Source organism: Ziziphus jujuba, chromosome 1 (genome assembly GCF_031755915.1).
Source record: "Ziziphus jujuba cultivar Dongzao chromosome 1, ASM3175591v1".
NCBI lineage: Eukaryota > Viridiplantae > Streptophyta > Magnoliopsida > Rosales > Rhamnaceae > Ziziphus > Ziziphus jujuba.
In genome coordinates this window covers 38579276-38594177 of record NC_083379.1, presented here as the reverse complement: position 1 = coordinate 38594177, position 14902 = coordinate 38579276, and the positions used below count along the sequence as shown (strand labels likewise).

The 14902-nt window shown below is 28.4% G+C and overlaps 1 protein-coding gene across 1 annotated transcript; it reads left to right on the top strand.

Moving 5' to 3' along the window:
• Window positions 1–10489: 10489 nt before the first annotated feature.
• LOC107432975 (3-ketoacyl-CoA synthase 20) lies at window positions 10490–13504 on the top strand. The gene is made up of 2 exons (XM_048472055.2): window positions 10490–11413; window positions 12391–13504. The coding sequence occupies exons 1-2, from the start codon at window positions 10712–10714 to the stop codon at window positions 13177–13179; spliced, it is 1491 nt and encodes a 496-aa protein (XP_048328012.2). The 5' UTR covers window positions 10490–10711; the 3' UTR covers window positions 13180–13504.
• The last annotated feature ends 1398 nt before the right edge of the window (window positions 13505–14902 follow it).

Genomic DNA, 14902 nt, shown 5'->3' with positions numbered 1-14902 from the left:
TCAGTCCCAGTCCCACACCTAAAGCTGGGAAACACATGGTGCACGTGTATAGAACATGATTCAAATTATACACTTTACAGATCAAAAGCCATTTTTCGAAGTTGTTTCTTCCACCTTTGTTACCTCCCCATCATATGCATACATACCTTTAATATATCATAATATGTATGACTTTTGTCATCTTATATTTCTTACTCTCTTGGAGCAATCAACCTTTTTCATCTCTATATATATTCATTATATAATAATGATTTAGTTTATAATTTTGTCACATAATTACTTACTAATAATTGTTTTTGTTGTCGTTTTTCAATAAATTTTAAAGATTTTTTTTGAAAATAAATTTTAAAGATTACTAGTAATTAATTATGTTTTGTCGGTCTTCAACAAATATATATACCATAATTTTCTTCTAATACCTTTTTGTAAGTCAAATCTATATAATTTTATGCAAATGGAAAAAATTATACGCAAGTAGTTCTTTCTACGACAGTTGACAGGCTTCCTGTAATTAAGAATAAAAATAAAGTAGTTTTCTTTTGAGGTGGTAAATCATAAATTGATTTTAAAAGAAAGTGATTTTTTTATTTTTATTTTTTATTTTTTTTGTGTATTGGTCTGATAGCAACTTTTTTCTTTCACGAAAGAAATTTTTTTTCCTTTTTTGACACATTTTGGAAAGAGGTTTGATAACACATCGAAAGTAACTTTAATTATTATATTTATTTTGGAGAATTTAATTATCGATCATATTTATTTTTCGAACTCCAAACTCATAATTATCTGTACATCTATCATATCATATTATATTCTCATTATAATTAAAGTTTACTCTAAAATAACTATTTTATTCTCAAAATGTTCTACCAGCAATGATATCCTTATGATTATCTGTAATTATCTTTTGATAAAAGAAATATGAAGTTAAAAGAATTTATTTTTCAATTATTTTGTAACTTATTAACTAGTATGGTCCTATAAAATTATCTCTTGGTCCATCTCATTGGGAAAATCCCTTGCTTCTCTCTTCAGTCTTCCTTATTACAGGTACTAGAATTTTAAAGTTTTCTTAAATTTCACAAGTTTTATATGAATTTTCATATTCAATTCCACTTATATATATCTATGTATGTGTGTGTGTGTGTGTATATCATATTATTAATTATCAATTGCATTAGGGAGTTGAGACATTAAAAATATGGAATCCTTGAATGGTATTGAAGGAAAGAGAAAATTATGTACCATCCAATGTTAATGGCTAAAACATGGGAGAGTTTGGACAGTGATCTATAGGCGAGTTTGGACATTAATATTTTGCTAAAGATTTTTCAGCATGTGCCTGTGAAGGACTTGTTTTTCAAAGCTTCCTTGGTTTGCCATTTTGGAAGGACCATGAAACAATGGAACTAACAAGTTTAAAACAACTTGTTGGACCTCCTTATGTTCTTAAATTGCTAAAAGCATTGGAATATTGCATCATAAAAATTCCTAATCAATTGGGTCATAGCCAAAGATATGTTACCAATTTGATATTTACTCGTCATATGGGTGTGTTTGTGAGGAGCACTTAAATTTCGTTGTTAGGAGGTAATTTTCTTTCAATTTTCTCCTGAAATTAATATATAATTACCATATCCCTAAGTTGTTATTTGAAATCTTACATTGTTTTAGCCTCCAAAATTTTCATTTTTTTTGTTTTTTTCCCCCATTTGGGTCTTTCAGTTTCTAGCCAAAAGAAAATGAATTTAGGCATTTGGAGATCAAAATACATCATTATGAAAAACTAGAAATTTTCAACTCTTTTGCTATTAAACTACTTTTGAATACAGGATACCAGGGCTTCAAAGACTTGTATTAATTACCAGACGTAGATAGCGCAATAGGGAGTGATGGAGAACTAAAGATCGTGTTGGAATTGAAACATTTGGAAGAGATATCAATTGGACCACTTTACATAGAATTTGTTTGCACCTTGATTAGAGATATGGGCATCGTCATAGGTATTTCAGATTGGATTTGAAAAATTGTAGAGAAATAGCAAATAATCTATACCAGCTCAAGGTGTTTAGCATTGACACTGCCGGAGTACAGGATATTTGGTGTTTGTACAACTCTATGCCACGCCAAGAAGCTTACAAACCTAGGTCTAAAACGTTGTCTTTGTATTACTAAAATTCCTCCTGAAGATTATTATGTAAATAGCCTATTATCCGACTTGTCGTTTTTAAATCACATTTCTGGAGAGATGGAAAAGAAAATTGAGGGTCAAGATACCAGGTACTGGTCCATCGATTCTTCTGAAAAAATTTTCAGCTCCCAGGAAGTTATCAATCGCCTCTGATTTAGGTAAGGAAATTAATTTTTTTGTTTTTTTTGTTTTAGTTTTAGTTTTTTCAATGATGCTAGAACAGAAATTAGTTAAAAAAATTTAGTTTTATTATTATTATATTTTCTTAGTTATAAATCTAAATGATTATTTTGGTGCTCCAGGGATCTAGTTTGTAGTTAACTATAGAGCCTATAATCAATATTTTTGGGAGATATGGATAATCATTGTTCCCCAAAAGAAGTATTGTCTTAAGAAAGGGCAAGTTAAATGTAACATTTACCAAAAAAGTTTTTGATGTTTTTGCTGTGAACTATTGTAAAACTTCAAACACACTCTGTGAATACAGTTTTTAACTTCCAAACGTTAAAGAATAGTACTGACATTGACACTTTTTTCCTGAAATCAAATATATGCATAATTTGTTTTAGGAAATCCTTTTCATAGGCCTGGAAGATTTGGCCCAAAATAAATTGGGCTTTCCAACTAAATGAGCCGAATCTTCTGCCCACAGTTAAGAATATATCAAATTTCTGGCCTGTTTCCCAGTTCAAATCGTATGGGTAAACTTTAACTCATTTTATTTGTATAACCGCATAGCTCTCCCTATTTCACCGGCTGTTTTTTTTTTTTTTTTTTTATTTCAATCTGTGTTACTTCTTCGCTGAATTTGCCCTAAAAATCATCCTAAATTTTTCGTAGCCAGCTCCACTTCTTTGATCCTAGCTTTGAGGAAAATAATTAAACCATCAATAAATATTTAATTAATCGCAAATATTAGGACCATATAGCTTGTTTCGAGATAGAATGGAACTTTACTGTATAATGTGTATATATATATATACGTGCTTATTAATTTTCAGTACTAACTACCAATTTAAAGATGCCAAGGGTTTGTGCATCTCTCAATTTATTTTATTTTTTACTTATGTAAGGAAATGTTAACTAAATCGGTTTCCATTGTGCACTTTTTTTTTTACTTAATTATATATATATATATATATATATATATATATATATATATATATAATTGGTTACTATTAGATCATTTTCATTTATTTTTTATTATTAGTTTTTGAATTGGTTTAAAAGTTGAGATTTTAAAATGTATTTATGGATTATATGAATTTATTAAAATATTAAAAATCTTAGGAGGATAAAATGAATTCTGCCAAAACTCATATAAAACTCGTATAAATTCAAAACATATCTCTTAATCTCAAACTTTAAAAAAATTTAAAGGCAAATAAAAGAGATTCTAATGATATTCTATGAGGACATTTCTAATGTGAGAATTATATATACTGTAATGATCTAATGGGCTACCAACTCATTTTTATTATAAGTTATCTAGAGAATTATATATATTGTAATGATCTAATGGGCTACCAACTCACTTTTATTATAAACTACCTAGAGGTAGGATTGATAAATCATATATAATAATATTAATTTAAAGTATTTTTTTTAATTTTATTTTTTAATACCCCAAACTTAGTAAGAGAAAGTGAACAAAATAACACTGAATTTTTTTTTTTTGAGAAAAAAGTTGAAAGTTTTATGCATTTTCCTTTTTATCCCCATTTAGTTTTGTATCATATTAATATTTGACACCATAAAATGAGTTAAAGCCTATTAGATCAAAATTGCTATTATAGATTTTTTGCAACTATATATGGTGGTCAATTGAAAGTTTTTTTTTTTTTTTTTTGATCATCTTGTTAAAAACAATTGTTCATAATTTTAATTTGTATAGCATTGGGAAAGGATTGTATACCCAACAAAAAAAGAAAATATTAAAATTAATTGTAGATTTATAAACGTGTTGTGTTGTATTACTTTTATAAAAAATTTAATCCATCCAAACCAACCGATTAAGTTATTCTGTAGAGATAAAAATTTCAATTTCATTCTTTAAATTATTTTATAATAAATCATTCATTTTTTTAAAAATTCATTTTAATGTAGATTTCAAATGATAAAATATATATTTTTTTTAAATTTTACTAAAAGTAACTATTTTAATATTTCTAAATAAAGAACTATAAAAAAACCATTACATGCCTAAATAATAAACTCAATATTTTAAAAATATTATACCTACATAATTATGAAAATAATTTGTTTTAATAGATCTATTAAATTTACCATATCTTATTATATTTTACTGATTAACCCCTATAACTTATCTAGTAGCGCGCATACATATACCATATAATATCATCAACCCAAACATAAACGATTATACAGAATTGAGTCTGTGTTATTGTGTCATATCAAACTTTATCAGGGCAAATAAATTAATGGGCGTCGAATGAAAGGCTCAGACTGGTAGCTACTACTCATGAAAGTATGCAGCTCAAAAGGTACGACTAAGTCAACCTTACTGTAGTTGTAGTTGGCCGGTGTCTGCCCGCTACACATGTACATTAATTACCTTTCAGAAATACTTCTGCATTCAATTCATTGTATATTCTACCAAACAAAATAAATGTATATATTTTATATATATATATATATAGAGTATTGATTTAAGGGTTAACTAGTTTACCTAATGTAAAGTGGATTCGAATTGTGATTTTTTTTTTTTTTTTAGGGGGTAAAATTGATTCCAAATGTGTTGTTTTGTCTCTTTAGATATCAACTTAAGAGTATCTTCATTGACTTCGTGGTCCATTGATTTATGTATAACATTAATGTGGTTATCTATTTTTTTAATAAAAATTATATATTTGATAAGGAATGATTTTATTGTTGATAAAGATTATTTTTAGTTTTTTGTTGAATTACATTATCTAACAAATTTTTTTTTAAAAACTTTATCTGTGTATTTTTTGTTTTGTCTCATCAGTTTGATAGTTATTTGACAAACCCATTCAAGATTTTTTTCTAAATGCATGATTTTTTTTTTTTTTCAAATGTGACAAAAAGATTTAGTAATTCTCATAACAATTCGAGGTGCAATTAACTATATTATGATCCACGATGGAGGACTTTGTCTAGTTGTCATTGTAGATTTTTCCATCAAAAGTTTATAATTATTGTATCTTCAATTGCTTTGTAGATTGTAATATCGTGCTGCCATATTAAAACATGGATAATAATAAAAAGAAAAAACTCTCCAATGTCTTTGGTTATTGACTCCGTGAAGTTGATGCAGCAAAAAAATAAAAAATAAATGATATTATTAGGGGAAATTTTTACTTTGAAAGAGTATGTTAAACAGTGCAAATAATCCTTATCATGATTTCTCTTAAAATGAAAAAATAGATAAATAAATTACTATAAATTATTATTTTTTAAAAAAATATATTTATATACATCATTAATTAATTAATTGAGATTTAGATAGAACTATTAGGGAATACTTTTTCTATTGAATGATTATCAAGTAAATATTTATATCACATAGAATAAAATTCTAATATTTGTGCCCCATGGAATATGAGAAAATAAAAAGAAAATGATTTAAATCCCATGCTTGAATGGTTAAAATAAAATTCTAATCTTTGTGTCTTGCCACATGGAATATGAGAGAATAAAAAGAAAATGATTTAAACCCCATACTTGAATGGTTAAAATGAGGTGGAAAGGAAAAAGAAAGGAAGGAATAGAACTGATTTTTTTTATTTTTTTTATTTTTTAAGCATCTTTGTTTTTCACTCAAAATTGTGACGAAACAAATGGAAAGGAAAAAGAAAAAAACTTTAATGAATCTTTTTAATAATTCAAAATCATCCTTTATTATTATTATATAAATATATTTATCGTCTTTTAAAGGTATGTTATAGTGTGAACGGTTCGCATGCTGAACGTAAATACTGATGATGATTTAAAAAAAAACTATCGTCAATATTTTCTTGTTAATATTCTTTTTATGTATAAATATTGATGATGATTTTTAAAAAACCATTATCAATATTTATGGTCCGCATGTGAACCGTCCACACTATAGTCTTGTTCTTATCTTTCATATATATATATATATATATATATATATTTATCATTTCCACTTACTAGTTATCCAAATAACAATTAGTAATGGATACTTTCCTTTCCCTGTTAAACAGTTATTAGAGGTAGTGATACAGTTCAACAAAATTATGCCGTTCCCATCTCTTTGGCCCATCTTCATTATGATCCGCAATAGACTTGCCCATATCTAAATATTAATAACCATAGAAAAACCCATGCATTGCCGGGTTGCCATTGTAAACTTCCCTATCACAAGTTGTAATTATTCTCTTTTTAATAAACACAATAAACTCATAATATATATATATATATATATATATATAGTGAAAAAGAAACTGGGCCTCAAACAAATTAATTAAGACTTTGCAAGGGTATTTGATTTCGTTGGTCTTGAGTATAGTTGAAATAGTTTTTTTGAACAAGTATTTAAAAGCTTTTTTTTTTCTTCCCGAAATAGATTATATTTTATACCTTAATTATATTCATAATTTTGTATCATGGTGTTGTATTTGGAAACAGATTGTGCAACTCTTCATAAAGCTTTCAATTCTGGTACGTCATGAGCGTGGGTGGAGCATGGATGTGTTAACAAAGGACATCATGAATCTTAAAGCAGATTTTTTGATCTCTCTTTCTTGTTAGTTTCCCAGAACATGCAACAGATGTGCTGATTGGATAGCCAAGAAGGCTTTGAGAGGCTTTCTGCCGTTAAACTGTAACTCTTCCAAGCAACAAGAGTAGGTTTCTTTATTGCATTCTGATTTCCGTTAATCAAACTCTATAAGCATTACCCAAAAAAAAAATAAAAAAATAAGCAATAAGTACAAATATATGGCTTATATGCAAGGGTGGACAAGTGTCATCCTTCATTTTTTTTTTCTTAAAATTTCTTTAAATATCAGTATTTATACATTTAAAGTTTTGCTATTTAAAATTAGACCCTCCAATTTAATACCGTTTTAGTTTAAATCCATTATTCAAGGGTTTTTTTTTTTTTAATTCCCTTTTTCCAATTTTAATTGCATGAGTTATTTGCTATCAAAATTATAAATTTTCATTACTTTTGTCCAGATAATTAGTATGTTAGGTTCTATTTAAATTTATAGGTGAATTTATGTGAAATTATTTTTTAAAAAATTAGAGATTGTAATTCATTTTCATTTTTATTTTATATAATATCAGTACAAAATTATTATATAATTATATATGCATACTTGATCTACATTAAAACAATATGTTAAAAGTTCATTAAAGAGTGTTGTCGATCTCCATGTACTTTAGATGGGTTTCTAAGTTTCTTATTAGGGATTCAGGGAGATTGGAATGATCAACTTGTTTTGTGCTCATTTAATTCTGATGAGATCGGCAGAAGCGATGTTACAGAGTCCAATTGGTGCCGTGGCAAGGTTGGATAGACAAGACTGGTTGGCATCATTCGGTAGTAAGAATATGAATGATGGGATTAGGTTCTGGATTTTGAAGGGGCCGGTTCAGTGATTTTCGTGAGCGAACATGCGGTGGAATTTAAGTTGGAAATTATGTGTTCCACACAAGGTGTGTGGATATTTATTATGGCGTGCCGTGCACGTTCACGTGCTTTGCCATGTGCTAGCTAGTCTTTTGGTAAAGAGGTGTGTAAGTGGGAGGAGTTTTTGTCTCCTTTGTCGGAGAGAACGATGAGGACCATACTACATGCAACTAGGTTCTCTAACCATATGCATGTATAATATATATGAAAGTTGGATGTGGATTTTATGCCTCCTTTTCTACATGGACGGGACAAGTATTATGAAGTGAGGGCCCAGATTTATATAACTTTTAATACAAATTGTACATACATAGTTGAATTATTAATAAAAACAATATATATATATATATATATTTATACACATATTAATTAACTCAATTGAAATCTTTCAATCATATCATCCATATATCAATATTTAAAAAAAAAAATCATTCATAAATCAAAATATAAATTTTTTGAAATCAAAATAGAACTTTATATTATTTCAAATCAATAAACTCATCTACAGTTGAATTAATATTAAATATTTCCACAATTTCTTTTTCAACATACAAAATCAATAAAAACAAAAAGTATTGACACCTTCTATCAATCTTTATATGTATGTCTGATGGAGGAAAAAAAAAAAAAAGAAATGAAATGAAAAAAACTTCATGTGCACACATCTAAACATATATAATTAGATTTATGAATTACTAATTGATAAAAACAAAAAAGCTTACCGCATCTTTTTGGGAATCATTTTCAATATTTTTCTGTTTTTTTTATTGCACTTTGTAAAATAGTATTGTATATCTGTGTATTATATGATAAAAGGAAGAAGGTTTGATTTTTTGTTTTGTATATAAATTTAGATTGATTCGAGTTAAGTTAAATAGATATATCTTGTATTTATGAATTTATAAACTAATAAGGTAAATTTTGAAATTAATATATAATTAGCATTCAATAGATATATTGCAAATAAATAGACAATTTTCTTGGGGGGGTACATTTAGATTATATTCAATTTTATAATTATATAAATATATTTTTATAAAAAAAATTCAAAATGTTGGGGGAAGGGGGGCATGGTCCCCTAGGCCATTCAATAGTTCCGTCCATGCTTTCCAAAAAGTTCAGTTTCTGTCGTTTCAAGAGCCATGTTGTTATATTCTTTGTAACGTTCTGAATTTCATAGAGAATAATGGTTTACATTGTTTTGTTGGGCTTTATGTTAAAGTTAAAACACTTATGAAGAAATACTTCAAAAACAAAACCAACGCGAAAATTTATCGAAAGTAATTTTAGATATGTTGGATAAAAAGATTGTTAATTACTTTTGTCTGTACTTTATATATATATATAGTTTATTACTTTTATGTTTATCATCGATGTTTGTAAATTTTTTTGTAAAAAAAACCTAATGCCCTTTTTGAAAATATTGTCTAGATTTAACACTGCTTATATGCAAAGCGATCACAATTTACAATTCCACATGGAATTTTTTTTTTCCAATAGAATATCCCAAACTAATTTTTTTTTTTTTTTACAAGAAGAATAAATAAACTAATCCTAATTAGAAACAAAAACATATGTACAAATAAATTAATCATAATCCCCTGTAAGTACCCAGTTGTATCACAAAAAATTATAAATTAGGATTTTGTGCTTGGTTTTTTCTATACTTGTTTATGTTTGTTTTTCAATTTTAACTGTACATTGTCAATCTAATAGATGATTTTGTATCCATTTTATTAATACAATTTTAAAATATAATTAAAATCAAATAAACACATATGATTAAATATTTCTTGTGTTAAAAAAAAACAAGTATACAAGAATAGAAGAAGAATAAGCAAAGAATTCAGATCCAAAAATTATATACATCCGGAATCACATGATCCCTACTAACAAAAATGAGTGGATCCCACCATGTGATCCCCCGGATCCACGCTATTTTTGCTCTAATTGTACTGCATAAGGTTGGATACGTGATCAAAACAAAGATTGTTTATTTAAGAAAAAAAAAAAAACACCTGGGTATGTAAGTGGTAAGTTATCTAAGCAAGAGATCAATCTGATCTTCAAAATAAGAAAATATATACGTAATTTGTCATGCTATGATCAATTAATTAGTATTTTCTTTCACAGCAAAAGAAAATCTTTCAAAATATATGATTAAAATCTGCTCAACTTTCAATAATACCTTTTGCCTCGGAAAATTTTATCTATCACGATATTTGATAAATAGCTTTTGGCAAATCATTTGGGTCTTCGATTAAGTATACTTAAGGATGAACAAGCATTGGAAAATAATAAGTAGTTTTCTCTATAGTTTCTACACCATTAAATTTATATATATCTATCCATTTAATAACTAAAATGATTTTTATCAAAAAAATTTGTCAAAATATTTTGGTACATTGAATCTGCACCTTCGTTAACTCTCTGCACCGTCTCTGTTTAAACAAAACATTATTAACATGTTGGATGTGACCATTTATCCAAAAAAAAAAAAAAAAAAAAAGAGCTTGTACGTGACCATTTAATAATATTAATGTTTGCTGCAACGATACTTGTAGGGTAGTTTTGCATAATTAATATATTTGCCGACCTATTATTAGCCAAAAAAAAAAACTATATAAATGAGCTACCAGTTTCATCTACTTCCCACATTTCCTAATAACAACTCTTATTATAATCTTCCGTTAGTCTTATAAGTTACTATAGTTCCAAAACAATCCAAATTACGTATATAGAACACGTACCCAACATCATGAATTTGCTTTCCATTTAATTTTTTTTTTCTATTTTTCAAACACAAAACATTGAAATAAAGCTTTTTTTTTTTTTTTTGGTACTGTTATATTTTCTCTGATTCATATATATTAATCACCACTATGGGGATTCATGAGAATAAACTTTCAAATTCATCAGTGAGACTCAAATACGTGAAGCTTGGTTACCACTACATGGTCTCCAATGCCACGTACGTTTGTCTCCTGCCACTGATAATAGCTTTGCCTCACCTTTTCCACGACCAATTCCTACACATTTTCCATCACCATGATCTCATAACCCCATCATCATTGATTGCCCTTATGATTTTTCTGGCAACCCTTTACTTTGTTCTTCGTCCGCGTCGAGTTTACCTGCTCGATTTCGCATGCTTTAAGCCCCAACCGGAGCTTATGTGCAGTGGTGAGACTTTCATTCGGCAGTCAAAGCTTGCCGACTGCTTTTCAGAAGAAGCTTTAGGGTTTCAGAAGAAGATTTTGGAGAAGTCCGGGTATGGACCGAAGACTTATGCGGCGGAGACGCTGTTGGAGGTCCCGATGAAGCCGTCGATAGCCGCTGCGAGGAAGGAGGTGGAGATGGTGATGGTCGGAGCAATAGACCAGTTGTTGGCTAAAACCGGAGTGAATGTTAAGGACATTGGGATTCTTGTGGTTAATTCTAGCATGTTTAATCCAATTCCATCTCTGTCTGCTATGGTTGTGAACCGTTACAAGCTTAGGGGGAACATTTTGAGCTATAATCTTGGTGGGATGGGTTGCAGTGCTGGCCTTATTGCTATTGACCTTGCTCAGCGCCTGTTACAGGTTTGTAATATATATATTACATATATATATATATATATATGGAGAGAGAGAGAGAGAGAGAGAGAGAGAGAGAGAGAGAGAGAGAGAGAGAGAGAGAGAGAGAGAGAGAGTGTGTGTGTGTGTGTGTGTGGGGTATACAAACACACATGCAGGCTGCGGCTTGCCCAGTATATAATTAAGCTACGCGGTTAAAAATAGTAAAATGAGACTTTTTTAAAAGTAATATCATATATACGCGTATATATATATATATATATGCATTTATTATTTTAAAAATATAAAACTTTCTTTTTTGGAGTGTTTTGGAAAACTACCTTCCTTCATGCACTTAACAGGAGTTCAATTCAAAAACTTGGGTAGCTTGCTATTATCTATATGTCTTAACTCAAAAGCAAATTTGTCACTACTAGTAACCAAAAGAAAAAAAAAAAAAAAAAACTGCTAACTAATAAACACGACAAGACAAGCCACATGTATAGTGACCAAATTCAAATAGAGAAAAGTTGTCACTATATAATTATGATAATAATCATATGACTAAAGTATATTTGTTAACTTATTTATTTATTTTTAAAAAATTAAATATAATTTGCTTACTTCGATGGTTAGCTAATGTTAATTATTATTAGTTAGTTATCTTAACTAACTTTAAATTTTTAAAAAATATGAATATTAAATAAAACAATATTGTAAACTGTGTTGGTTTTTAGCTTCATTTTTCTTTTTCTTTACTTTTTTTGTTAATTGATATATTTAATAAACTTTAATTACTATTAAATTATAGTAATAAACAAATAAATTATACATAATTTATAAAAATATATAAATAAAAATTGAACATTTTTACATAGAACTCCTAATTAGATGTTAATAATTAGCAAATGGATCATAAACATATATTTATATTTGCATATAATATGTTCAAACCATATACTATTACGCAATATTGATTAGTTTGTAAACTATGTGAATAACAGGATGCAGCCAACTCTCACGCCCTGGTAGTAAGCACAGAAAGCATGACACTAAACTATTACCGCGGAAACAACCGCTCGATGCTCATATCAAACTGTCTATTCCGCCTCGGCGCCGCCGCCATCCTCTTAACCAACCGGTTATCCGACCGCCGCCGCGCCAAGTACCAACTCAGGCACACCGTTCGCACTCACAAGGGCTCCGATGACAAATCCTATGAGTGCGTATTCCAACAAGAAGATGAAGAAGCTCAAAAAGTGGGAATAACACTCTCGAAAGACCTACTCTCCGTGGCTGGAGAGGCAATCAAAACCAACATCACAATGCTAGGTCCTCTGGTTCTTCCCATCTCCGAGAAACTCCTTTTTCTCGCGAACCTAATCGGAAGAAAGGTCTTGAAGATGAAGATGAAACAGTACGTTCCGGATTTCAAGACGGCATTCGAGCACATTTGCATACACGCAGGTGGTAGAGGAGTGCTTGATGAGCTAGAGAAGAATTTAGGCCTAACCCAATGGTTCATGGAGCCTTCAAGAATGACTCTTTATAGGTTCGGGAATACCTCAAGTAGCTGTTTGTGGTATGAGCTTGCTTATAGTGAAGCTAAAGGAAGGGTTAAGAAAGGTGATCGGATATGGCAGATTGGATTCGGATCCGGGTTCAAATGTAATAGTGCAGTTTGGGTTGCATTGAGGACTGTTGATCCGAGGACGGAGAAGGGTAATCCATGGATGGATGAGATTGATGAGTTTCCTGTTCATGTCCCTGAAGTTTCACCTATTCTCATCTAAATTAATATCATTAATTAGTCTTTAAAAATCTTAGGCAATATATATATATATATATAGATTATGTCAAAAAAAAAATAAAAAAATGCAAGGCTTAAAATAAAACGAGGAACACAAAAGTTTTAGACTGCTAATTGTCATCTAATATTGTATTCCCGCATCAAAATTATTATAATATACAATAAGTTTCTTTTCAGATCCACCAAATAATATTATACCAAAGTGTTTAACCTTAACCGTTGAATTTGGTAAGATTATATCATTGTGTTGAGCATATATTTGTTTTAAATTAAATATAAAAAGTTGATTACATAGGTCTTTAATGTAATTATTCAGATCTACATTATAAGAAAAAATATTTAGTAGAAGTAAATATGCAAAAAGAATTTAGCACAATAGACAAGATAGAATATATATTAAAAGTACTGTGGGTGATGATGTGAGAATTTTTCGGTGCTCTTTCTTTTTATAACAATTATAAGCCAGTTGATACATATAAAAATTAGGAAATTCATTAAATACATAAAAAAAATATTTTCACATCAATACTGTTTTTATAGAAAATCGTTCGAATCTTTTTTAGCAGTCTTTAAATATATTTTAAAGTTAAAATTCAAAATATATTTAGGATTTAAATGAGTCTCTCATAGGATTTATTTTGTCATTTTAGGATTTTAGTATTTTAATAAATTGACATCAAACTTATATTCATTTTTAAATTTCAATTTTTAAAACAATTCAAAAATTAATAATAAAAATCTTGATGAAAAATTCATTAAAACATTCTAATTAGAAACTGACAAATATATAGAGGAATTGGGTCTTACTTATAAATTTATCGTTACTAAATCATATTGCTTTTAATTATGAGGTATAAGAAAGGGGTGCAATTAATTTGGCCTTGTTTTTTTGTTCACTTCCTTTATTGGCATTTGGCCATACACTAATTTCACTGGTTTTAATTAAAACATCTTTATTATAGCTTATACAGAGCAAGTCCTTAAACAGGTTATGAAGCTTCTAATGATAAAATTTATTGTTTTTTTTTTTTTTTAATTTCTCTTAGAAAAGTCTTGAATTTTGAACTCCTTCATTTCAAGAGATATAAATAAATAAATATATATATATATATATATAGTTAGTTTTGCATAAGCACATCTATATACTTTTTTTAACAAAATCTTTTGAATCAGCTTTTAATTTTTTGAGGTTTTATATGAATCTAATGAAATACTAAAACTCTAGAAAATAAATAAACCCTTTTAGAACAATCTTAAATATATATTTAATTTTCAATCCTTTAAAGAAAATCTAATAATTTATAAGAAAGATTCTTATAAAAAATCTATAAAGTGTCTTGATGAAAGACGACATATATATACATATAAGGAAATAAAAATTGTATCAAGGAAACTCTTGTATTTATATAATAAGATAGCAAGAACCGAAATATTAATTAGTAGATAACTAGCTAAAACTTGTAAGGTGTCAATAAGTAGCATTTACTGAATGTAAATAAGTCAGAGAACCCACATGGTAAGAATTCATATGGGACCCGAACAGATAATTTGAACACCCAACTCAATAAAGTTTGATAAATAATCTAAGGCAGTTCCTGCCAGGAAATATCAATTAAGAAACTTATATTGAGTATCCTAGCTGGACAGCCTAATGGAAATGTTTTATGGGGCATTAACCAAGTTCGAATCCTTCATCTTTACTTCAA